The sequence below is a fragment of the Sturnus vulgaris genome, chromosome 14 (assembly GCF_052056855.1).
Source record: "Sturnus vulgaris isolate bStuVul1 chromosome 14, bStuVul1.hap1, whole genome shotgun sequence".
NCBI classification, from domain to species: domain Eukaryota; kingdom Metazoa; phylum Chordata; class Aves; order Passeriformes; family Sturnidae; genus Sturnus; species Sturnus vulgaris.
In genome coordinates, this window is record NC_142256.1 from 829,706 (window position 1) to 854,694 (window position 24,989).

General features: G+C 39.9%; 2 protein-coding genes across 8 annotated transcripts in view; both read left to right on the forward strand.

Moving 5' to 3' along the window:
• TAF1 (TATA-box binding protein associated factor 1) overlaps positions 1–1,623 on the forward strand; it is a 29,454-nt gene extending 27,831 nt beyond the window's left edge. For all 5 annotated transcript variants that reach the window (XM_014877095.2, XM_014877096.2, XM_014877097.2 and 2 more), the window contains one exon: positions 964–1,623. In XM_014877095.2, coding sequence (XP_014732581.1) covers positions 964–1,180 — 217 coding nt within the window. In that variant the 3' untranslated portion in view covers positions 1,181–1,623. The remainder of the gene's footprint in view (positions 1–963) is intronic.
• Positions 1,624–2,042: 419 nt separating this feature from the next.
• Positions 2,043–24,952, forward strand: OGT (O-linked N-acetylglucosamine (GlcNAc) transferase). Of its 3 annotated transcripts, XR_015806853.1 has the most exons (23): positions 2,192–2,362; positions 5,964–6,144; positions 7,030–7,273; positions 8,807–8,875; positions 11,914–12,030; positions 13,331–13,410; positions 14,610–14,805; positions 15,034–15,174; positions 15,347–15,447; positions 15,640–15,793; positions 15,898–15,999; positions 16,242–16,421; positions 17,154–17,312; positions 17,932–18,021; positions 18,777–18,902; positions 19,327–19,497; positions 19,610–19,726; positions 19,806–19,973; positions 21,669–21,790; positions 21,943–22,095; positions 22,785–23,037; positions 23,233–23,356; positions 23,901–24,952. XR_015806853.1 is itself a non-coding variant. In XM_014877099.2 (22 exons), exons 1-22 carry the CDS (start codon positions 2,326–2,328, stop codon positions 24,073–24,075), a joined length of 3,108 nt encoding a protein of 1,035 aa, XP_014732585.1. In that variant the 5' UTR covers positions 2,043–2,325; the 3' UTR covers positions 24,076–24,952. The 3 variants fall into 3 exon arrangements, 2 of the variants coding, with proteins under 2 accessions (XP_014732585.1, XP_014732584.1); XM_014877099.2 differs by lacking the exon at positions 21,669–21,790 and having other exon boundaries at positions 2,043–2,362; positions 5,994–6,144; XM_014877098.2 differs by lacking the exon at positions 21,669–21,790.
• Positions 24,953–24,989: the final 37 nt, after the last annotated feature.

A 24,989-nucleotide genomic window follows, 5' to 3' on the forward strand; every position in this document is an offset into this window, starting at 1 on the left:
TTTTTGAAGTGTTCATCCTAAAAGCCTGAAGAATATCTCACATTTTTGTTAAAGTTATCTTGTGACTTTTCTTACTGTTGCAACCATAAGTACCAGTTACTCTTTTGTTTGGGGTTGCTATTAGATTTTCACTAATAAAAGTATCAGTTAAATTAAAAAAAACAAACCCACCCAGTTCTTTCTTTTAAGTTAGATGATTTCTTGTACATAGTGGTTTTTGATGGCAGGACAAATAAAGGTTTTTAAAGCTATCTCAAACTACAAGATGCCATTGAAGTTAAAAAGGGATTTAGCAGATTAACTTTTTTTTTCCCTACTAAGAACAAGCATGTCCTGACTTTAAATGCAACTGCTTAGTTGGAGTCCAGAAGTATAGGGGTATGGATATTCTGTATTTTGGAATGTGTTCAATTATTAGAAAATTAAAAGTACAACATTATCGGGTTTATTTTTTCTTGCATTCAAGAGAACAGCATCCTACTCTCCCTTCTCTGGGCATTCTGTAGAGTATACGTATTTGATTCTCTGTTCTTCTTCTACTTGTGGGATTCAGTTCCTTAGTGCCATTGTTGATATTTGCCTAATAAATCACAGGCATCAGAAACTGATAGGTAGCTGGGCTGGCAGGCAATGGTCAGTCCAGCCCAGAACTTTGACAAGAGTCAACAGGAAGTGCTAGAGAAGATGAGAATGGGCTGAAAACAGTCCTGCACTTTCTGTCTGCAGTGAAGGTGACAGAAGCTGTTGGAGCAATCAGTTTTTCCTGTCTGGAGTGTATCAGAGTGGAGTGAAGATACAGAAATTGGAGAACTGTTTTTTTCTTTAGTTTCTGTTTTAAAAAGCTGGCCAGTGACAGAATTGAAATGCACAGTGGTTCCCAGTGTTCACAGGACTTCAGGACAACTCTTAGAGCAGTTAAAATACTAAATTGCAGGTAATTTGAAATTATCTTCTTTTTTCTAGTTATGGCAGCTACGAGGAACCAGATCCAAAGTCCAACACAAGAGACACGAGTTTCAGCAGCATTGGAGGGTATGAGATCTCAGAAGAGGAGGAAGAGGAAGAACAGCAGCGCTCTGGGCCAAGTGTGTTAAGTCAGGTCCATCTGTCTGAGGATGAGGAGGACAGCGAGGACTTTCACTCTATTGCAGGAGACAGTGACCTGGACTCAGATGAATGAACTCTCTTCCCTGAGATGATGGTCCTCCTGCACCAATCTTGGCTCCTGATTTTTTCTTGGCCCAGTTTGGTGTAAGGAACAGTATAGTGTGGGCTGTGTTAAGAAGATTTTTTTTTTTTAGATATAATATTTTAATTGATTATAAAACATATTATATGAAATGAGTAAATGGTGAAAAATAAGCTTTAGACAAGCGTGTCCTGCTGAAGCCGTGGGTTGTTGTAGCCTGTACTGGCCCCAGAATCCAGATACAGATTTGTATGGTTTGTTCTTCAGTCTTTATAGATGTAAAGTTATTCCTCAGAAATACTGGCCTGTTGGATACGTGCATGTCTGTGAGGGAAAAAATGCTTGCTCAGAAAGAAATACTTGCTGTTGATGGGCAACTGTAAGGTAAGGGGAGCTTTTTCTTTGGGACCCCAAATACAGTGTCTGGTGTCTGACCCCCGAGTGATTTTGGGAACTGCCTGACTAACATTTCAGAAACACCTCCCTTACTTTTTCTAGAAGTTGCAATTACTTCGGTAATCTGAGTCTTTAGGGAGGCTCACGATTCACTGCTAATTTTCAATGCCCCGGGGAAGCTCCTGCAGTCCCCGGGGTTCCGTATGGCTGACGGAGCTCACGGAAACACAGCAGCAATGGGGACACAGACACCTTTGCTGCTGTTTCTCCGTGCACCGGTGGGGCCGGGGCCCGGTGAATGGGTGCAGGTAGACGGTGAGCTCCGCTGTCTCGCTTATTGAGCTCTGTTGGCCCTGTGACTGAGCTACACTGTCTCGGTGAGCTCCGCTGTCGCGGTGTTTGAGCGCCGGTTCCGCGGGGCCACGTGCGGGGGTACCGGAGGTGGCGGCGCATGCGCAGTCCCGCCGCCTTTGGCGCAGCGCTGCGCGCGGAAGGATAACCTACAGAAAGAGCGCGCCGCTTCCAGCAGGTCCTTCCGCCCGCCGTGTGGCAGCGCTGACCGGCGCCGCCCGGACTCTTTTCCGAGAAGATAGTTCCGGCCGCGGCCATTCGGTACCGCCGCCGCCGCCATTTCGGGAGCGCCGCCTCAGCGCGCCGCGACTGCGGGCAGCTCGGTACAGCCCGGCCCGAGCGCACCTTCTGTCGTCGTCGCCGCCACAGCCTCCCCGACCCCTGTCCCGATGGCGACCTCCGTGGGGAACGTGGCGGACAGCACAGGTACCGTACGCTGCGGCCCCCACCGGGGATGGGCTGGCCGGGGACAGCGGGGGCCGGGCCGTGCCCTCGCCCCCGGGGCCGCTCCGCGCTCGCTGGGTCCGCGCCCAGCGGAAGTTTCCAGACGCGGCACAGTGGGGGTATGCCCGCCGCCTTTGTGGGGGTCTGTGCGACCCGGGCCGGAGCGCGGTGCTGGGTGCGCTCTGGTGGGCGCTGCTTGTGGGCAGCTCCCGGGCCGCTGCCGGAGGAGGTGTGAGTGCGGCGGGCTCGCTGCTATATTTATCAGACTATCAGGTGACTGCGTTAGAGGGCGAAGTAGGGTAAAAGCCTGACCCAAAATGTGTGTTGGTTTGCCCAGAATCGTTCACTGTACTTAGGCAGGACTTCTTTTTCGGCATCCTGGTCGAATGGAAGGTGTCCCTGCCCATGGCGGTGGAATTGGAATGAAATGATCTTTAAGGTCCTTTCCAGCCCAAACCGTTCTGTGATTCCCTGGCATAGCCGAGCACTAAAGCCCTTTTCTGAGCAGTAAGATAGCATGTTGTAACGAGGAAAGATCCTGCCCTAAATTTAGTTCGCAGATCCAGAACTTGAGGAATGGAGAAGAGGAGAAATCTTCCTCTGTAGAGCAAGAGAAAGAAATATTATGCTTACTGAAAGGATTAAAGGACAATATAGCTTTATCCCCCATATTTTAGAGGTTTCTTTAACCAGAGAGTCAGGAGGAGCTGAAAACGATGCCTGGGAAAAGTAGAAGGAAAAGGATTTTTGGAGAAAGAGGCGGGGTAGCAGTGCGGAGATAGGGATCTAAAGAGAAATGGTAGTGATACAGAAAAGTGCTGCACTACGGTATTTCGGACCTTCTCAGCTAGAGCTGTGTGTGGTCAGTGAGGTGCAGCATCCTCTTGTAGCCTGGATCCCTGGGGCTAAAAAGAGCCACGTGCACGCTGAGAGAGAGTCCTGTGCTATCCAGCACCTCCCAGCTGGAGGTAACCACGGCTTCGGTCTGGAACTAGGTTGAGTTGCAAGGTTGAGCATGAGTGTATTGCAACTGTTTAGGATAGTATTTATGGGGTGCAAATGGCCTTGGGAACGTTTCTGGTGGTTCTGTGCAGCTTTTTGTTTAGCTTGTATTGTCTAGAAGCCTCAGGGAAGGTCATTGTCACAGCACTGTACTAGACTTTTCCAAGGTCATAGTCGAAGCATGCAGCACAAGTTAGCCTAGGTACAGACTCCTCACTGCAGTTATTTTCTTTACAAATTGATTCAGTGAGCATCCATTCATGGGCTGTCTTATAGATGTTTGCACTGCATAACTTCCAGCCAACTTTGTATTAAAAGTTTTACTCGTTCAGGACTTTGTGATGTGGCTGTCCACTTCCTGCTTTTCACCCAACTTATTCACAATCGTTTATAAAATAAGTGCTTGGAGGTAGATGACTGGCAATTTTACACTGAGTTTGTCTTTTCTCTGAAGACAAAGGGTGGGTTGCTTTGTAAACAGAGACACTTGATAAATGAAAGAAAATGTCAGTGTTTCTTCTTTTGTTGCTTTTGTTAGTAGTTCTCATTCCCAGGTGTTAAATCGGCACCGCCTGCTCTCTTAGCCTGGAATTTGCAACTTCAGTTTGACTTCTTGTTTTAAGTGGACAAAATGTAGTATTTAGATCATGATTGAAAGCTTGTATTCCTGCAGTCATAATTCTTGAAGCGTCCGCTTCTGGGCTGTTTTGTTTTGGGGTGCTTTTTTTTTTTCTTGCTCTGAAATTTATTGAAATAATTGGAATGTATTTGAAGAGGAAATTGAGTTCGTGAGACATGCTCTTCCTCTATCTGGTTTCTCTGTGCCATCAGCGGAACTTGAAAATACGCTGACTGCCAGAAGGGCAAAACCTGTTAACAGCACAGGGGCCAAGTGAAGAACAGTCTGCTAGTGCTCCACTTACTGTCAGCACCATTTATAAATGGTGTGGTTTTCAGCCACAGTTCAACATTCTTTTATGTTGAATAAAGGTTTTACCTTTTTATCTTTGCTAGTAGGTTTAACCAGATCCTGAAGTCCACTTTGCCCTTAGGGTTTGAAAAACAGGAATGTAATCTGGGTGAAGATACTTGGTTACTAATTTGTCAATTATCTGAAAATGAGTGGCAGTAGTAGTTCCAATTTACTGTGAAACAGTTTATTGCACTGACAGACAACATACTATCTGGAAAAACTACTTCACTTACATCATAGACGACTCGCAATCTTACATTACAACCTACTAGTGCTAGAACCCCAAATTTGAAAGTAAATTAAATAAATTGCAAATCCCAATTTCATAAAATAAACACTAGGTAGTAAATCTGTACCTAATCTCTTTATGATTATTTTGGCCATCTTTAAAGTTCTCATAAAAGCGTGAGACTCTCTGGACTTTTGTACTACCTTGCTACAAAAATGTAAGCTCAGCTATTGAAGTGTTTTCTTGTATTAGGAAAGGTTTATCTGTTTCATTTAGATTCCAAATTTTAAAAGTCTAGGATGAATGAATGAATGAATGAATGAATGAATGAATGAATGAATGAATGAATGAATGAATGAATGAATGAATGAATGAATGAATGAATGGAATTAAGGGGCTGCAGAGTACAGGAAGGAACATGGGATACTTGCGGTAATCAAACCTTTTACTAGTAAGAGTTGTTGGTATAAAGGCAGAATTTGAAGGCCAGCACGTCTTTCTAGGATGAATGGTTGTGGGTTTTTTCTAAGCTGCACTTGCTTGTTACTTTGTAAGATTTTACTTTTCTCATTTCTGGTTGTTTTATTTAAAACAGGTGGTGTTTTATTTAAGTATTTTGTTCTCCAGAGCTGGATATTAAACACTAAAACTGTTTTGTCACCCCTATTCCAGCTAAGCCTTTAGGAGCAGTAACTCCTTTCCTGTACCTGTCTGTTTAATGGTTCCTCCTGTAGGCCAGTTGCATAATCAGTGAAGTGTGTGTTTGTCTCTCCTCAGATATTGTAGTTCCAAGATCATTTTTTTTTGTGAAGGGATTTTGACTTCTCAGAGAAAATATAGGAGTGTGCAGGATTCAAGGAATTTTACCCATTGTGCTTTTTTTGTATTTTTTAAGATCTTTCATTACTTGCACAGTAAAACTTCCTTTTGTTCAAGTCCTTTATCAAAGTCTTTGTCTTCTGTCCTTCATTTCTCCATTAAATTGTTAGAACTTTTTTTTAACGTAGCAAAGCATAGGGTTTTCAGTAATGTGGGAGAATGAGGAGAGTCATTGTTCTGTTAGCAGCACTTCCACTGTTAGGAACCAAAATACCATATCATTACAGGAGTCTCTTTCAGAATAATGGAAAGTGATTGACTTAAAAATATTTGCAGTCGTTACAGTCTACATTTTTGCTATTATTAGCTGATGGAGTCAGGGACTGGTAAAGATAAGATCTTAGAATCCCAACTGTCACCTGCTGTAGTGTTTCATATCATTTCAAACATTTTCATCCATTAGTTGTATACATTTTTTTTCATTGTTTTGTTTTGTTTTTGTTTGTTCCCATTATCTAACTTTTTGTTTTCCCCCTTTAAATGTTTTGGTGATTCTCCAGAACCAACGAAACGTATGCTTTCCTTCCAAGGGTTAGCGGAGTTGGCTCATCGTGAGTATCAGGCAGGAGACTTTGAAGCAGCAGAGAGACACTGCATGCAGCTCTGGAGACAGGAGCCTGATAACACTGGTGTTCTTTTGTTACTGTCATCCATTCACTTCCAGTGTCGCCGACTGGACAGGTAGGTTTTTTCCCTCTGGAATTTTTCTGGGGTAAGAGAAATGCAAATTGGACTCGGCAGCTTTACAGCAAACAAGAGGCATTGCCATTATTGTGTTATTTTAATATTGTACATATTAACATTGTACCATTAGCCACGTTGGTGTGTACTGGCAGGATTTATGTGTGTAATGTTCATTCCACCTACAGTCTAAGGGTTTGTGGTCTTGGAATTTTTTTCTTCAAGTTGTAAGACTGTTTCCTGCAAAACAACATGTTTAGTTAAAGGAATTTTGTGATCTGAAAGTTATTTCTATGTTCTTTCTGCTTGCCTTTTCCTAATCTTGCTTTCTGTGGCTCTATCATTTTGAACTTCACTTGTTCTAGATATAAATTCATGCTTGCTGGTGAAGGAAGTAAGAATTTTTGACTTAGATTTGTTTGATACAGTCTTCTGATTGAAGTTGTAGTAGTTCAGATATGGGAAAATAAAATGAGTGAGGATACAACAGAATTTTACATGTAAATCATGTCCCACCTCTTGAAAAGAATATCAAGTGGAACATTGCTTAAAGCATCCAGATGCTGGAAGAGTGATTCCTCTAGTGTTTTTTCCAAGTGTTTTGAGCTCAGGTTTGGTGAGGCAACTTGAACCCTTCTGACTGTAAATGAGAGCTGTCTTTGTTCAGTACAGCCTAAAATGGGAACTAGAGTGATCAGAGTTTAAAGTGGGAGCATAAAGATACAGGACAGCTCTGTAAGTCCAGATTTGTTGGCTGTGTGTTTGGCTCACCTAAGCATATATGTTCACTAGAGTAACAAGATAAACAGACAAACACTGAATGTGGAGGATGGGTTTGTTTTTGGATTGTGGCTTCTTATTTGCTAACTTGCCTATTTTCTTCAGGTCTGCTCATTTCAGCACTTTGGCAATCAAACAGAATCCATTGTTGGCCGAAGCCTATTCAAATCTAGGCAATGTGTACAAGGAGCGTGGACAGCTGCAGGAAGCAATTGAACATTACAGACATGCACTGCGCCTCAAACCAGATTTCATTGATGGATATATTAATTTGGCTGCTGCACTCGTAGCTGCAGGTGATATGGAAGGAGCAGTACAGGCATATGTGTCTGCCCTTCAGTACAATCCTGTAAGTAATGCCTTATTTTATAAAAGTCCATTCTTTATTACTGCCTTAGGACACAAAAGTAGCAGCTTTCAAAGAATGAACAATAGATAACCCTTCCAACCTGTATGCCATAAACTTAATGAAGCTGTTAATGCTGTTTTTAAGGATCTTTGAGAGGCTTTTGTCACAAAAAATTGTATATTGCAGTAAGGGCTACTGGTTGTTTGCTTTTCTGTGTATGTAACATACTTAACTTTTTAGATAAAAGCAAGGTTTGGTTTTTCTTTTCTGAAGGCAGAAGCTTCAGTGACTAAAGCTTCAGTCAATGAATATTTAGCTTTGCGTGCTTTAAGGTAGTACTACAGTGAGAGAATAGATGCTTAGACTTGAGTGAGAGATCTTGGAAAATGACCAGGTTATTACTTTATCATGAAGTCAGAAATTTCACGGTGATGAGTGTTGCCTTGCTAAGATTTCTTCTGTAGACTGAGTTAGATTTCCATTGTGGGCTGGTTTACAGGACCATCAGTTTAGGTTTTATAGGCTGAAACTGACTGTCTATAAGTGACTCATAAGGTTGATTGATCTGGTGGTTGGATTTTTGGTTGTAACTGTTTTGAATTGACATTTTTAGTAAACAGACTGCTGTCGTCTATTTATTTTGCATCATACGCATTAAATTTATATAGTATTGCTCAGCATGATAAAGGTATTTGCTTGCTCTTTGGTCAAACATTTTGATAGAAGTACTTGAAGTGCAGCATTGGTCCCATGTGCATAAATCCTTTTTCTGTAGGAAAAGCAAAAGCAAACCCAGTCCAACAAGAGCCCAGAGCCTTATTTCTCTGTGTTCTTAAGCCAGCATGAACTTGTCTAACTTAATACGCCAAGTGGTGTGACTAGTGGATGCACTGGTTAGAATAATGTGAGATGGTGGGGTTTTTTGCAGGAATTGAGTTTTGTTTAGGTTAGTAAATCCTTTCATTAGTGTTGACAAAATGTGTACGTTCTCTCTGGTCTTTACTGCTGGATAATGATGTTGCAGACTGTGCTTTCATTTCAAACAAAGAAACGAACAAGAACATGTGGTAAAGCTGTTGGAAATGGATGGATTAGTGGACAAAACAGAGAGGAAAACTTCTTTAGGGTTACAGGCAGCAAAATCATTTTATATACCTATTTAAAAGCCATAATGGCAATGGTATATCTTAAGAGTACAGGTTTGGAGTTGTGGTTTAAAAAAAAAAATGAATGGGGCTTGAAATGCTTACATGTGACTTAAGTTGCTGGGGGCATTTGTTTTCAATTTTTTGTTTCTATATAATAAGAATTGTATGAAATAAGACTTCTTTTTAATTCTCTACCGTTGTACTTACACAGTACTAAATTTACTCAGATTATCTGTTTGTAATCTTTGGTCAAGATAAATAATTTATGTTTGTGATCTATCTGTTGAGAATCTAAACTAAGCTGAGTTGTTCCTTACAAATTCTCTGTGAAGACCTGTGGGGAATCTGAAGTTCTGAAGCTGATGGTGTGATTTTGATTTTTCAGGACTTGTACTGTGTTCGTAGTGACCTGGGGAACCTGCTCAAAGCCCTGGGTCGCTTGGAAGAAGCCAAGGTAGGTGTTGGGTAGAATACATGTAAACGTCAGTGTTTTGAAAACTTGAACTTTGCACCAAGTCTCCAAATCTGCGTTGATCTACAGACAGTCCGAGAAACTTCTGAAAACTGAAGGCACTGAAACACCCCAGAGTAGTTGCAGGGCAAGATATGGCATGTCCATGTTTAAAAAGTTGGTTTAAGTCAAGAAATGGAAAGTTACCAAGCCTTGCTGCTGAACTAGACTATCTGATACCATTCTGAAGTATTGGGCAGGGGCTTCATCATGCTTTCATCTGGAAATAAGTAACAATCCTTCAGATCTGAGGCTTGCCTGCTGGTGCCAAGCAGAGAGCCTGTGGTTAGCTCGAGATCCCTGTACGATGCAGTTGCTATTGAAAAGGCTGCTCTTCTAAAGTCCTTTGTGGCTTGTAAGTGGAGAAGAAACTTATCCAAATGTTACCTTGTAATATTGGCTTTTAAAGATTTTTATTCTTTTAACTTTTCCCTTCCCTCGATAGTGGAAGAAAGGCTAGTAAATAATAGCTGCAGTATGCGACACACACCACCCCCCACCCCCATCCCCCAATATCTTTTCTTCATGTCTTCCCTCTCCCCTCCCCCAAAATAAAGAAATCGGAAGGACAAAGCTGGTTTGTTTGGTAAATGAACTGATCAAAAGAAAACTTGCTGTAGTGGAAAGGTGGCTTCTAGCAGCGTGCATTTCCTAAACTGAGAATTCGAACACCAAGATGAGTTTAAAATTCTTGGCACGTTAAAATTTGGATTGCAGAAAGAAATTGTCTTGTTACAAGCCACCTTACGCGTCCGCGCTGCAGGGGTGAGGAGTGTGGAGAAATCAGAACCAGTCTGGGCTCCACGGCTGTTGCTCCAAGCCCCACGCGCATGCTCAGAAGTGGAGTGTATGAACAGCGTAGCTGTCTGTTTGGCTGCAGCACCATTTGGGGAGGGTGGGGATCTTTGTGGGGTAACGGGGACTGCAGGTTCAAAATTCAATATTGCTTTGTTTCTTAAAACAACTTGGATGCGTGTACCACCCTAGGGCAGCCTGATTGATTTGGCCGGATCCAGGTTGAAAACATTGTGTAGCAGCATTCAGAGTTGAACAGTCTTTGAGACACTTGGTTCTCAGCCCACCAAGCGGACAGCTAACATGAATTGCACTTCACTGCAGCTTTAGTGTGACTGGTATAGGCCAAGACACTGCGCCTGCCTTAGGTTGCTGACTTCTTTGTTTCAGAGCTCTGGAGACACCTAGTTTGAAAGTGTTATTCCGTTTTGTGAGAATCTAATAAATGAGGAAAAACATCTTGAGTAAATTGCAATGTGTTTCTTTGGTTATCAGTCCATTTGAAAGATCAAGCCAGCAGATTCCTTACAGTTTGAACTAAAATTTAATTTCTTTGTAGATGTTTCAGAGCCTTTCTTCCAAAAAAAAAAAAGTCCCTGCTGTATGCAATTGCCCGATTAACCCTCTCCCTTCTGCATGTCTCCCTTGTTACAGACAGATTATCCTCATTCCCATGTGTTAAGACATATCCAAAAAAATGCAATTGCTTTGTTGAACTCTTACTAATGATCTTGTTTTATTTTCTCTCTTGTTTTTGGTTTTTCACCACTGATATTGTATTTAGAAGGTTTCAGGTGGGTGAAACCTCCTATTCCATGCGTAAGGTGCCTCGCTGAAGGGAGCTCGAGGCCTGGATCTAGGGCAGACACACACCTCCTCCTCCTCTTCCAGCAAGGAACGCACCGAAAAGTCACATGATGAGAAATATGGTAACGGGTTTGTAACTGCCACAGCAAAACCATTTGCCTCCATGCCTGAATCTTCTGTCTTGTGGCTTCAGAAACAGCTTAAAATATTTAATTACAAGCAAGTAATGTAAGAATATTTTATACTATTAGCCACAAATTCTTTCAAAGAAATAAAGTAAAAGTAAATTAAAATATTTTTTAAAGAAATAATTGGAGATAGTTAATAGTAAAAGCTTCTAACTCTTCCGGTTGTTCATTTTTTTCCTTTTTTCTTCTTTGTTTGGATTGCAGCGTTCTGCTCTTCTGATGATGCGCTGTGATCCTGCAGTAGCGCAAAGGCTGCGCAGCGGTAACGCGCATTGCGTGCGATTAAAGCCCCCGTGAACAGTTGACTCGATGATTAATCTCTGATCGGGCGACTGCCCGAGCTCCAGGCTGCAGCCTTTTGGATAAAATTGGCTTGTAACGCATTTTACAGAGTCCAGACATCAAATTTAACATGCGAGTTTTATGTGGGCCTGTCTGGTAGATTAATGATTCTGGTTGGCTGTTCACTGCACCTTGGGGCAATCACTAGAGCCAAGCAGTTCGCAGCGATAGCGTGGCGCCGTGCTGGGTAGGATGCGCAGCGATTTCTTGCGCTTGCATTACAGGGACCTAAACCTTCATGCAATCCTGTCATTTGAGGTTTTGAAGCTGCAGGAGAGGTTGAATTGTATTTGAAGAAACTGGGAAACAGGATATGGATGGGGTGTGTCTCATTTGAAAACCACTCTTGAAACTGAGGAATGGCTTTATCTTTTTCAGTAGCTCTTTTCCTTGTTTTTTGTTGTTTTTTGTTTTTTTTTTTTGTTTTGTTTTTTTTTTTTTTTTTTGAGTAATTTCTGTCTGATTTAGAATACTTGAAAATCTTGTTTCAGAGTGAAGTTATTTTCATACGGTAATTTTTTTATTTTTACACACTTAAGGGCAGCAGATGTTTCTATTGAACTACTTGAATTGTTTCTAAGATGATTTCTGTGGCAATCTGGTGTCTGAAGGAATGTTAATCTCTTACCAGCATAACTGAAAAATGGTGGGCTTGCACCTGGGTTTTGGTTTGCGCTGGCGCAGGATCAACAACAGTTTGCAGCGCATTAGTTTTGGCGCAAGCTAGCCTATACTGCAGGGTCACTTTTGGCTGGTTAGAGAACGCATACTAACAATTATTTTTTCTCATTTTTTTCTTTTTACAAATATTCCCCTTCCCTTGTATCTCTCTTCTTTAACTATTCCAAGGCGTGTTACTTAAAAGCAATTGAGACTCAACCAAACTTTGCAGTGGCTTGGAGTAATCTTGGCTGTGTTTTCAATGCCCAAGGAGAAATTTGGCTTGCAATTCATCACTTTGAAAAGGTAACTACCTAAGGGAGTGGCTTCATTGCTAGATTCGTATGTACATGCAGTTGTACGCTTGCAGGTGATAAATAATTTGATAGTGGAGAATTTTGTATGATCCTGTTAGTTAATAGCTCTTGTTAATTGTTTTTTTAAACTTGCTGATGTTTCAAACTGCCTATATACTACTAGAGAGAGACACTTAGAACTCCCCTAGCACTTCACTCACATCAAATATGAGAAAATTAATTAAATTATTCTTCAGCCCTTTCCCGGACTAAATTTTTTAAAAATCTGATTGGATGATACTGTTCTGTGTGTGAGAGAATCAACTTGGTGCTTAAAATTATTTTGCATTGTGGTTTTTGCTCCAGATATTCTGTCCTTTGAGTAACTGAGAAGAACTGTTTTAAGTGACACATTAATTCCTCTTCTCCAGGGTTATTTTTCAGTACTGTTCAGACTTCTCTAGATTAGTGTCATTAAGTAGTTCTGTGATGCCTTCCAATTAGTGTCTGATCAATTAATTTTGTCCTCATCTGTAAAGTTTCTAGAGTGCCCTAAAGCTTAATTTAAGATGTGGCAACAGTTTTTTCCTGAAATTCATGGCTTTAAATCTACAGAAAAAAGTCTAGCTGCTCAAGGGTTTTTTTGGGTTTTTTTTGGATATGTCTAGTTTATGATAGATGAAGTATTTTAATTTGGAATTAATAGTTCCCGTGAGACTTTAAGAGTGGGGCTTGTGTAGCTTTATACTGGAGCTTTTGTAACTTCAGTTTAAGTGGTTTTTTTTTCATTTTATAGTTCTGAAGGGAGCAAAGATGTTTTAGTTACATGGCTACTGAATTTTCCCTGCACACGATGCATTTGCTATTTACTTGTTCTTGTGAACAGTCTGTTTTCCTGCACTGGTAAAGCCTTAAAATTCTGTCTTACTTTGCAGTAGATTAAGGATGCAGATAAGGTTTTTTAGGGTTTCTTCTCTAAAAACAAGCTAGAGACAGCATAGCATCAGTAGACAGTAGTATTAAGTATGATCTGCCTAATCTGAAGTCAGTGCTTAACACTTTATTCTGCAGAAGTTGCAACTCAGTAGGTAAACAGACAAATAAATTTGAGGGTAGTGCATGCTCTCATTTCTGCAGATAAAGAACTTTGCTCTGTGATTGGTTTTTATGCTTTCCTTCCTTAATAGGTTATTGATAAAATGTTAACAGATTATTTTTATCAAATTTTTAAAAAGCAGCAAACAACTCAGTTTCATAGAAAATGTGCTCATGTTTAATGCTCAAAACATTTACTTCAAAAATATTTTCAGGCTGTAACACTTGACCCAAATTTTTTGGATGCTTATATCAATCTGGGAAATGTTCTGAAGGAGGCAAGGATATTTGACAGGTAAGCAGATCAATACTATTGCTCTCTCTGGCTTGTCAGATGTATCAAGATACAGATTGTGTTCCTTTTGTAAAATGCCTATGGACAGGGGTAGCAAAGATTTCAGCTGTAAGCTTGGCAAGCAAATGGCTTTGAAGTGCAGACAGTCCAGGCTACTGGTCTATTTGAATAAAAATCAAAAATTTCAGTGAAATGTTATATTTCATGTTGCTTACTTGTATTTAACGCATTGTCAAAAATAAGAGTTTCTGATGAAAATAGATTCGAAATTAAGGCTGGGGAGGGTGAAAATAAGATGGACAAGAAAGACCTGAGTGCTTGGATTCTCTGTTTTCGTTATGTGATTCAGATCATAATTTGCAAATGCGTCTCTTCAAAAATTTCCCTTCTATATGAGACAAACTGGGCTTGAATTCAGCTAAACATCTGTTTGAATATTCTGTATTTGTGACACGTCTGCCTCGTTTTATTTCCTTCTCTTGCAGTAGTGTTGCTGTATTGTTGAACTAACCTGTTCTGAGGCCTCTAATCTGATACTTGAATGTTTTGTTTCTGAGAAAAGATCCAGGCTGTGTTGTTTATATGCAATGTGTACCCTATTGCATCTGGTAATTGATTTTTAATTTCTGATGGCTATCGTTTGTGGCCCCAAATCTAATAAAAGCTTGCAGGGAAGAGGTTAATTATCTGCACTGCACACAATCTGAATGATTCAGTGATGTCTGATTTAACCATGAATTAGTGTACCAAACTAATTGAGGCATGTTTTTTCTTAATTTCAGATTTTACATCACCTTTTAAACATTTACTTACGTATATTGTTGTGTTTTTCCTAGAAATTGGATTTGAGTGCATCAGCCATTTATGTAGTGCTGTAGGAGTATATAATTAAAGATTTCACTTTTGAACAAAGTGATGATTTAAGTTTAAGTAAATAATGGTAGGTTAGTGGAGAAAATAAAGATATAATGTGATACTGTTTATCTTGTTTAAATTGAATAATAAACTGGTAGAAAATGGAGTAAGGAAAAAAAGGTGTTTTTTCTAGTAATGAAAAGTATTTTAAAAAGTAACTGAAAGCTTTGCTTGTTTTCCAGAAGCCTTAACATTGTTCGCTGTACACTGTACCAAGGTAAATAATTCCTGCTCTCTGGATGATTGTTTACCTTCTCTTTGTTTTTTCTTTTATTTTCTTACAGAGCTGTGGCAGCTTATCTGCGAGCCTTGAGTCTGAGCCCAAATCATGCAGTTGTGCACGGCAACCTTGCCTGTGTGTACTATGAGCAGGGCCTGATAGACCTGGCCATAGACACCTACAGGAGAGCCATTGAGCTCCAGCCCCATTTCCCTGACGCCTACTGCAACTTGGCCAATGCCTTGAAGGAGAAAGGCAGTGTAAGGAGCACTTCTTTTTTCTTAAAATTACAGTGAATGCTTTTTTAATAGACACCAGCTGTCACCAATTTGATAAGTTGTTAAGATGGAAGTTAACCTCACTTAAAAGGAAGAAGAATTTAGGAAATCTTCATCTTGAACCTTTTAGAAGTGATTGTATAATGACTTCTCATAAACGGTGCTTTTACAATAAATGTTACTATATTAACAGTGCCCCTTTTTTTGAAGGTGGTAGAAGCAGAGGAATGCTACAACACAGCCCTTCGACTTTGTCCCACTCATGCAGATTCTCTCAACAATCTGGCAAACATCAAGCGGGAGCAGGGCAATATTGAGGAAGCCGTCCGTCTGTATCGGAAGGCTCTTGAGGTACAGTTGAGTGTGAGGAAGAGGTGGCCGGTTCAATTTGGGAATGTGTAATAAGACATAAGTTTCTTTCCCTCTCTAAAAAAAGTAAGAAAATACAGTAATAAATGCACAGATACTTTTGCTGTGGTCTGCTTGAGATGTTTGAGACAGAGTCAACTTCTTTTTCTTCCAGGTGTTTCCCGAGTTTGCTGCAGCACATTCGAACTTAGCAAGTGTTCTGCAACAGCAGGGAAAGTTACAGGAAGCTCTGATGCATTACAAAGAAGCTATTAGGTAAATGGATACTCCCTGCAAGAGTCCCAGCCTTTCCTAACAGAAAAGTCCCTAAATTTGTACAGAAGATGACTTAGTTGTCTGTTGTAATTTCCATAGTTGCTCTTCAAATTGAACAGTCTGGGTATGAGTATGTTTTCTCGTTGGAGGAGGAGCTTTTCTTGTTCATGACATACTCTCTTTATTTTTCAGAATCAGCCCCACATTTGCAGATGCTTATTCTAATATGGGAAACACTTTGAAGGAGATGCAGGATGTTCAAGGAGCTCTGCAGTGCTACACTCGTGCCATTCAGATAAACCCAGCTTTTGCTGATGCCCACAGCAACCTGGCCTCGATTCACAAGGTAGCACATGTGAATGATTCACTCTTGGAAGAGTGTGGTGGGGCACTGTGAGTAGTTACCCTGAGGGTATTTTTATCTGCTGACTCATTTCTGTGTCTTCACAGGATTCAGGGAATATACCAGAAGCCATTGCCTCTTACCGCACTGCTCTGAAACTTAAACCTGATTTCCCAGATGCCTATTGCAACTTGGCCCACTGTTTGCAGGTGAGGAAGTTGAGGCTTTGATTGTAATTCTTAAGATTCCTCTGTAGGAGACTACTTATTTAAATGTAGAGAGTTAGACTTAAGTCTAACTTAATCAGGAGATAAGATTATTCAGTCATCAAAAGGAATTATGGAAGTTCTCACTTCCATTTTTGGAAGAAACATTAATCTCAACCTGTAAAATAACTGATACAGACCAAAGGAAGCTTTTGTCCTAATCTTTGTTTTTCCTTTTTTTATAGATTGTCTGTGACTGGACAGACTATGATGAAAGAATGAAGAAGCTAGTTAGCATTGTAGCTGATCAGCTGGAGAAAAACAGACTGCCTTCTGTACACCCACATCATAGCATGCTCTATCCCCTTTCTCACAGTTTCAGGAAGGCAATTGCTGAGAGACATGGAAATCTCTGTTTGGACAAGGTAGGAAGTTCTATACAGGCCAGCTGTTGATTGTTGATTGAAGTTCTTTGAGGTTTTGCCTGTTCCTACTCAAAATCTAATACTCACGTTTGTTAGTATTAGCCTTTGTAAGCTTTCTGAGTCACTGACATGTGAAGAGATGGGATGTAATGTTCATAGCTGTTAGTGCTTGTGAGTTTTCAGACAGACTACTTATGCGGGTTGCCATTTATAATTGAAAATATGCTGTCAGCTGGTGGAAGGGTCTGGTTAACTAATGGAAGATAACACTTTGTCGAAGTGACTTGTCTGAGTAGCCTCATAATCCTGTCAGAGACAGTGGTTACAAGCTGATGCCTAGGAAAGATGGAGAGCAAAACAGCAAATGCTGTGGTGCTTTACAGCAATCCTGTTCTGGTCACAAATGCCTTGTGGTTTAAGAACTTCCTAAGGATCGTGGTGTGGTATCAGTGTATTTAATAGTTACTAGTGGAATACTGAAACTGTTAGAAAAGCAGAACTGCAGTAGTCATGTCTGTATTTGTCTTGAGAGCAGAGAAATCACATCTTGTGACACACTGTGTGGGCACTGCACTTGGCTCCAGTGGAATACGTAGAATGCAGGTTTGGAACAGCAGATGTCCATGACTGCTTGCTTGAATGTGGGATAAGGTTAATTCTGCAAACTCCCTTTTGTCCCTTTGTTTAGATTTTAGTTCCTGATTTGTAAACACTTTCGTGTTTTCTTGGCAGATTAATGTTCTTCACAAGCCACCATATGAACATCCCAAGGATTTGAAGGCCAGTGAAGGTCGACTTCGTATTGGCTATGTGAGCTCTGATTTTGGAAACCATCCAACCTCACACCTAATGCAGTCAATTCCAGGCATGCATAACCCAGACAAATTCGAGGTAAAAATAAAAATGGCATGTTTAAAGTTTTAAATATGCCTATAAGGGGCACTTTTTAAAAAATGTAGGCAATTTAACAAGGAAAGAGCAAATTTTTGCTTCTTGGGTATGTTTTCTATGAGTTGAAGAGTTCTTCTGCGTAAGTCTTCCTCCTTTATCAATATGAAGCGCTGTTTTCAGATACACTTGCAGTTTCCTACTTGGGAGAGCTAGTCATTGTTAAAAAGCTTCCCCAAGGCTTAGCTTGTCTTTTCAACCTGATTCATAGTTACAATTCTCACTAATTATGAAGTCAGAGGTGACTTGAAGGCATTCTTAGAGATTTAATTCTTATGCAGATCTGTCTGTTAAAGTTACTTTGTCTTGCACTGATGAGAACACTGGATATGTATCTGTGCCGGATGCAGTGCCATACTCTGGCACCAGAACTAGGCCTGGTTCAAAGGTGTCAAAAAATGGTCCAGTGCCTCTTTTTTTTCGTTCTTTCTCAACTGGTAAATGTCATGTAAATAAAAAAGGATTTGTGTGAAACTAGAGGTAATTTAAACTCGCAATATAGCGCAATTATTTTATGCACAAGCTATCATAGATACTCAGTTTTTGTTGCCTCATTTTCTAGGTATTCTGTTATGCCCTGAGTCCTGATGACGGGACAAACTTCCGTGTAAAAGTGATGGCTGAAGCAAATCATTTCATTGACTTATCTCAGGTGAGCTTGTTTTATGCGTTGACCTTTTAGCAAACCTAAATTTTTCTAAATGTAGAAAGAGATAGGCCTGTAGTTTGAGATTCTTAGTTGCAATTATTTCTTGAATTAGGCTGATGTTAGTCTTGAGAATTTTGAAGTTTGTAGTTGTCATGGCGTTGTGCCCTTTCTGGGATGTGGTGGTTATCTTGTGACCTCTGATTATTAAGCAGTAACATTACCAATATTTAATAACTCACATTATATCTCACGATAAGTCATATTTAAATGTCGTGGAGAAGTCAAGATGTCACAACTGCAAATACATTTAAGCTTTCCTTAGGTTCAATGGGAAAACTGATCAGTATTTCAGTATACACAGAAGTCAAGACAAAACCCTGTAGAGCAGTTAACTGGCTTATTCTTGATCTTCATTTTGATCTTCTGTACTACCTTAGTTTGTGAATGTGCCATTGTGAGCTTTAATTACTAATTAGCCTTAGAGTAGTGGATGTGGAGAAGGGTGTTCTGGTTTGTATAACCTCAGTTTCTAGCCTTTAGCTTTTGTTTTGCTGCTATTCAGCTTTACTGCTGCACTGAGGATTTATGTTTCTGTAAAACCAAGAATAATAAGATTTAAGTCTCACTTAAATTATGCATCAGTTCGGCATAATTAGTTGGCATCTATCCATTGTTACTCTAATGACTAACTACATTTATTACTGGAAGACTGAAAACAAAAAGAACATGTATTCATGTATTTATTTCTTTATCCTTAGATACCATGTAATGGAAAAGCAGCAGACCGCATCCATCAGGATGGAATTCACATTCTCATTAATATGAATGGCTACACCAAAGGAGCCCGAAATGAATTGTTTGCCCTGAGACCAGCACCTATTCAGGTAACTAAGTTACAGGGCTCTTCAGTAAGCCAGAATCAATGTCGGAGTTTTTGGGGGAGATTTTTTTACTTCGGATTTTTTAAAATGCCTATGGAAACAGAATGAGAGGAACCTTAATCAGAGTCATTCTAGACTACAGGAGTTGTCTCAGGTGAGAGAAGATATAATCACTGATGGTTGGTGTTCTGGCTTCAAGATGCACATTGTGGGGAAAGTTTGTTTGAGAGATTAATTTTAGAACATCTTTGAGCTGTTCACTGTCTTGATATTGAAAGTTGGGAGTTAGGGATTGATCTTCAGTGGGTAAAACAGAGGAGTGAACTTGAACCGGTATGTGGCAAATGTAACTTAAAATTCGTTGGTTTTTAACTGCCTTTATTTTTGCAATGCCCATGGAAATGAAGCCTTGCTTGCTTTTTTTTAGGCAATGTGGCTAGGGTATCCTGGAACCAGTGGGGCATTGTTCATGGATTATATCATCACAGATAAAGAAACTTCACCAGTTGAGGTGGCTGAGCAGTATTCAGAGAAATTGGCTTACATGCCAAACACTTTCTTTATTGGAGACCACGCCAACATGTTCCCCCATCTGAAGGTACGTTGGAAGATAGGGCAGGAAAAGCAGGTGTTTTCCATAAGTGTCTTTATGAAAAGGCACTTAGTATTGATAAGGGATCTTGTAACTTCTTGACTTTTTTTTTTTACAGAAAAAAGCAGTCATTGATTTCAAGTCCAATGGTCATATTTATGATAACAGGATTGTTCTAAATGGCATCGACTTGAAGGCATTCCTTGACAGCCTTCCTGATGTCAAGATTGTTAAGGTGAGAGCTACTCTTACCTGTGTACAGTCCTGGGGACTGAAGGTAGTACTCCCTCTGATCCCTGTGTGATTTATCTCAGATGAAGTGTCCTGACAGCTGTGACAACGCTGATGGCAATGCTGCCCTCAGCATGCCAGTGATCCCTATGAACACCATTGCAGAGGCTGTGATTGAGATGATAAACCGTGGGCAAATTCAGATTACTATCAATGGCTTCAACATCAGTAATGGACTAGCAACTACTCAGGTGAGGCACTTCAGGACACTGTTGTCTTGGTCTTTATGTTTTATATGTATATTTTACCATAACAATGAAGAAAAACCTCCAAGCAAATGTGTTTTCTGTCATGTTGATTCATTTAGTTGTCATACTGAAAGAAGCTCATTATAAGCCACAGATGTACTGGAAGATGATCTTCCTTCCCCCACAGATAGAGGAGTTGTATCTAGAGGTATCTGAAGTCCAAAGAAATTAATTCTTGTTGCATAAAGAAGATACTTGCTTGTTCTGAATTTGAAGCCAAGGTTTCCTTATTGCCTGCAGCCTACCAAGATTTGTGACCTGTTACTCAGTGTCAGTTGTGGTTTTTTATGTTAGAAAAAAATTGCCAAGTAGTAGAATAGAGGCAAAGTTATTCCACTGTATTTCAACAATATTTATTCATTTCCTTACATTGAGAATTTTGCACTATACTACCACCTCTCAGTGCTTAACAGTACATGGGATTTTAGTGACAGTTACTAGTGTTATTTAATTCTTCTTCCATTACAGAGCAGTTTTTCCCTTTTAGCAATGCTATATTCTGACATTGGCATAATTCATTATCTTGTGAATTTTATTCAGTTTACAGTCCCTCGGGAACCTCTTTTACATAATTTTGATATGTTTTATTACCACTGCTCTGTTCATAATCTCATACCTTGGTTTATTTTTTGAGTTTTCTTCACAACTGAGACTTTTCTTTGAGTTGGTAATATTTTGTCTTAGTTTGGTCAATAAGGCTGTTAGCAGTTCTTTCTAAAGTTGTCATCTGAGAATCATGGAGAATTCTTGTCTTATCACTCCACCATTGAGATGAAACACTCTCAGCTCTGTCTGTGTACTTCTAAAACAGGGTTTCTGTGTTTCAGAGATGCTAATACAGCACTTCTTTGTGCTGAGATCAGCTACTTTTGGGCATAGATCAACAAGAACTGAGCGTTGTGTTTTTAGAGGTCTCAATGACCTGAATAAGTAGCATATTTATGAACTTCTGAGCTTTTGTGCATCTTCTAACAGTCAGTGACATTGAGTCATTGTCATTCACATCAAGTGTGTCATCAGTGGTTGGCTGCAATTGCACTGTCTACATTTTAATTACTTATGAATGTAAAAATACATATATATAAGGAAAAAGGCTCTACGTAGCTCTGTTGCCCTCTCTGTTTATGTGATATTAATCCCATCATTGCATTTCATTATTAAAAAAAATCTAAAATCCTGCTTCCATTTTACTAATTCTCAAGACTCTTGCATGGTAACTTGATTATTCCGACTTCATCCTACTGCTTTTTATTAGGATATTCCTGTTCTTTGAGAAGACTGTAAGATCAATTTTTTTTTTTTTAAGTTTGTCATTAACTCTTCTAATTTTCAGCATTTTCCTTCTTAAGTGGTTCCTTACAGTCTTATCAGTTGTGTACGAGTCTGCATCTACTGATTATCTGTTCTATGCTTACTGTGTTCTATCTTAAAAAAGAAAAACACGCACAAAAACCCACCCAAAAATAAACCACAAAAACCCAAACAAACCGAACTCCACCTTTGCTTTCTAAATAGCTTTTTATTCTGTCTTTCAGTTTTAATTTCATTTTTGGTCTCAAGGAAATTACGTGACCTTAAAGAGGATAGGATTCCATGTGTAATGCCTCTTTATATGATTCTTCTTTCCAATTATTCCAGTTACTTGGAATTTCGGGGAGATATAGGAAGGGCATGAAAATGCCCAGTGTTTTTTGCCTTGGTGGTTGCAACATTGTGGCATCCACAAGCGTGTACACATACCAGTTAAATTCTTGCGGTGGGTAAGTAGACAATTTTGTTTTGTATCATAAAACCAAAGATATGCTTACAGTAATTTGTTATGCTAACAAATGTGTCTCAGGACAATTCCACAGGGCATAGTCTTGTTTCCTGCAGTTTCAGTGTTTCAGTAGCTTTTTTTTTTCCCTTTTAGATAAACAACAAAGCAGCAACTGGTGAAGAAGTTCCACGGACTATAATTGTTACCACCCGTTCTCAGTACGGCTTACCAGAGGATGCTGTTGTGTACTGTAACTTCAATCAGCTCTATAAGATTGATCCTTCCACTTTGCAGATGTGGGCTAATGTGAGTATCTGTATCCAGTAGGAAATCTAAGGTCAGACTTCTGGCAAAGTTGTTCAGGTTAGCAGAAACGTTATGCAAGTTAAGTTGTTACTTCTCTGTGGAAAACGTTGACCTTGAGACATTTGAATCCTTACAGTGCTCATATTGCAGGGCTTAGTGTTAGTAGCATATAGAGAGTTTTAGATGTGTTTCAGATTATATCAGTGTATCTAGCCAGTGAAAATTTATGTTTGGGACAGCTTAAATGTGCTGGTTGTCCATTGTGAAATAATTTTGGATTTCCTTAGTCTCTCAGTAGTAACTGGCGTCGGCAGTTAGTACATTGAGAAATGTGAGTGGAGAGCATGTATATCAGGTTCTAACTTACAGTGTATTGCTGAGAGCTACTTGGGAGCATTTTTTTAATATACCATAGTACAGGCCTATAAGTAAATGAAATCATAAAATTCAAGACTTACTCCCTTAAGGAACTGCTCTGTCAAGTGTTGCTGGGTTGCTATCTCTTTCAGTGGGATCAGAAATGCAGTCCCAGTGATCTCATTCATTACGATGATAGGTTTAATTTTTGCTCTATGCCTCAAAATACTGAATGATGATGCCTTCTGCTTCATTTTAGTATGTGGCAATTTTTGTTCAAAAAAGTAAATGCTCCTCTCTGAACTTCCTGTATTTTCTTATTTTTGTTACAGATCCTAAAAAGAGTTCCCAACAGTGTGCTGTGGCTGCTACGTTTCCCAGCTGTAGGAGAGCCCAATATCCAGCAGTACGCACAAAACTTGGGTCTTGCCCAAAACCGAATCATCTTTTCACCTGTTGCCCCCAAAGAAGAACATGTGAGGAGAGGGCAGTTGGCTGATGTTTGTCTGGACACTCCCCTTTGCAATGGGCACACAACTGGCATGGATGTGCTCTGGGCTGGGACTCCGATGGTCACTATGCCAGGTAATGCAGCAGTGAACCTACATTGAATACATGGGTTGGAATATTAGTAATTTTTTAGTAACAGCAAACACATCAAACTTTGCCTTTTGTAAAGGCAGAAGGAAAGTAAATCCTAGTGTGTGATAAGTTACGTGATAAACTTGTTACTAGTTGTTTTTGTTGGTTTTGATTTGCCTTTTATTTTCTTTTCTTCAGGGGAGACTCTTGCCTCACGAGTTGCTGCCTCACAGCTCACTTGCCTGGGTTGTCTTGAGCTCATTGCAAAAAGCAGACAGGAGTATGAGGATATTGCTGTGAAACTGGGAACTGACCTGGAATAGTAAGCAAACTTGAACTCTGTAATGTGGGAACATCAAGAATGTAGAGTACTGTGTTCGGGCATTGTGCTGAGACATCAGTTGTTTTAATCTTGGAGATCTTTTATATGTAAAATAGCTGGGCAGTCCTCTCCTAGAGGTGTCTTTTGTTGCAGTTAATTCAGCTTCTGCTTTTATGACTTAACAGCATTCCTGATTGAGTAACAATTCTGAAGAAACTGCTTATGTGGAAAAGTGCAATAGAGTTCACGTTTTGTTCTTTTTATATTGAAGATTTAAGCAGTTTGTCACTTCAAATCATGCTCTAAATTGTTACTTCACTACAGATAATGCAAGTTAATGTTGCAGCTCTTCTGATTTGAAGTGGTCATGATGGTCTGTATCTGAAATGGGAGGAGATAGAACAGGAATTTGGTGGAGGTTTGTTTTTTTTTTGAAACGGTTATACAGGCAGTTCTGGATTAGCTGAAAATAGCAGGTTTCAAAGGTAAACAGTATGATGCAGTGTTTGGAAAATCTCATGACTGCTTTAACTCTCTTTTGTAGCCTGAAAAAAATCCGTGGCAAAGTCTGGAAGCAGAGAATATCCAGCCCTTTGTTCAACACGAAGCAGTACACGATGGACCTGGAGCGGCTGTACCTGCAGATGTGGGATCACTACGCTGCGGGCAACAAACCAGACCACATGATCAAACCAGTGGAGGCCAGTGAGTCTGCATGAAGAGAGACTGGGTGTGCCCACCAGGAACTCTCCAGGAACTGAGCCTCTCCAATACTTGTGCAGAGATGATGAGCTAAAAACTGTGCATTTCTACTTAATCCGCCTGGTACTCTGTGGCTGAAGTAATACATGATGGTGATTAAAGCACAGCCAGACTTACTTCTTGCATGATAGGGAAAGACTCAATAGAGCCTGGGATCCTTTTATTCCATGAGGAATTTGGATGGGATTGAGCCGTGTACATGTGAGCCTGTGTGTATGAGTGGCAAAGTGGTTGCTTGGGGAAGTTTGAGCTGCCCAACGAGTTTATGATATCATGGATTGATTTAATCTTCATACAAACCTCTCTCCTTTTATGTGGATTGGGAACTGGAGCGTTTTAACATTTGATTTTGGGTACTCCTGTTGGTATATATGTGGTTCTCCCATGACAAGATTTCCAGCTAGCGAGTTGCTCCCTGTGTTAATTTCTAAACTGCGTGGACTGAAAGGGCGTATGTGCTGGTGTAGTCTTTTTTTATAGGTTTTATAAACCACTTGAGCCTATATCAGCCTTTTAATGTTTGACCTCTGTTTTGGAGCTCTCTGTAATGTGTTGGTTAAGATAAGGACTTTCGTTTTTTTGTTTTGTTTTGTTTTTTAAGCTTCTCCAATAACTCAGCTAATTGGCTTCATGATGGCAGCTCCTATTCTGTTAAAAAAACCAAATTTGATTTGAAATTAATCCTCCCCACAAGTGTTTGAGGTGAACACAAACTGGTGCCAAATACAGATCTTTCAGGAATGATTGTTAATTATGTATAGGGGTGCAGTCCTAGGTACTGTAGCAAAGACTTGAAAAAAAAAAAATAAAGCTTTGGTTTGCCAGTTTGACTGATTTGACCGGTGTTTCACGTTTTGTGCTGCTGTCAGAA

Coding starts and splice junctions, on each gene's coding strand:
- OGT (XM_014877098.2), top strand. CDS start 2,326: ATGGCGACCTCCGTGGGGAACGTGGCGGACAGCACAG. Junction 6,145..7,029: donor CAGTGTCGCCGACTGGACAG/GTAGGTTTTTTC, acceptor TATTTTCTTCAG/GTCTGCTCATTTCAGCACTT. Junction 23,038..23,232: donor TCCGATGGTCACTATGCCAG/GTAATGCAGCAG, acceptor TCTTTTCTTCAG/GGGAGACTCTTGCCTCACGA.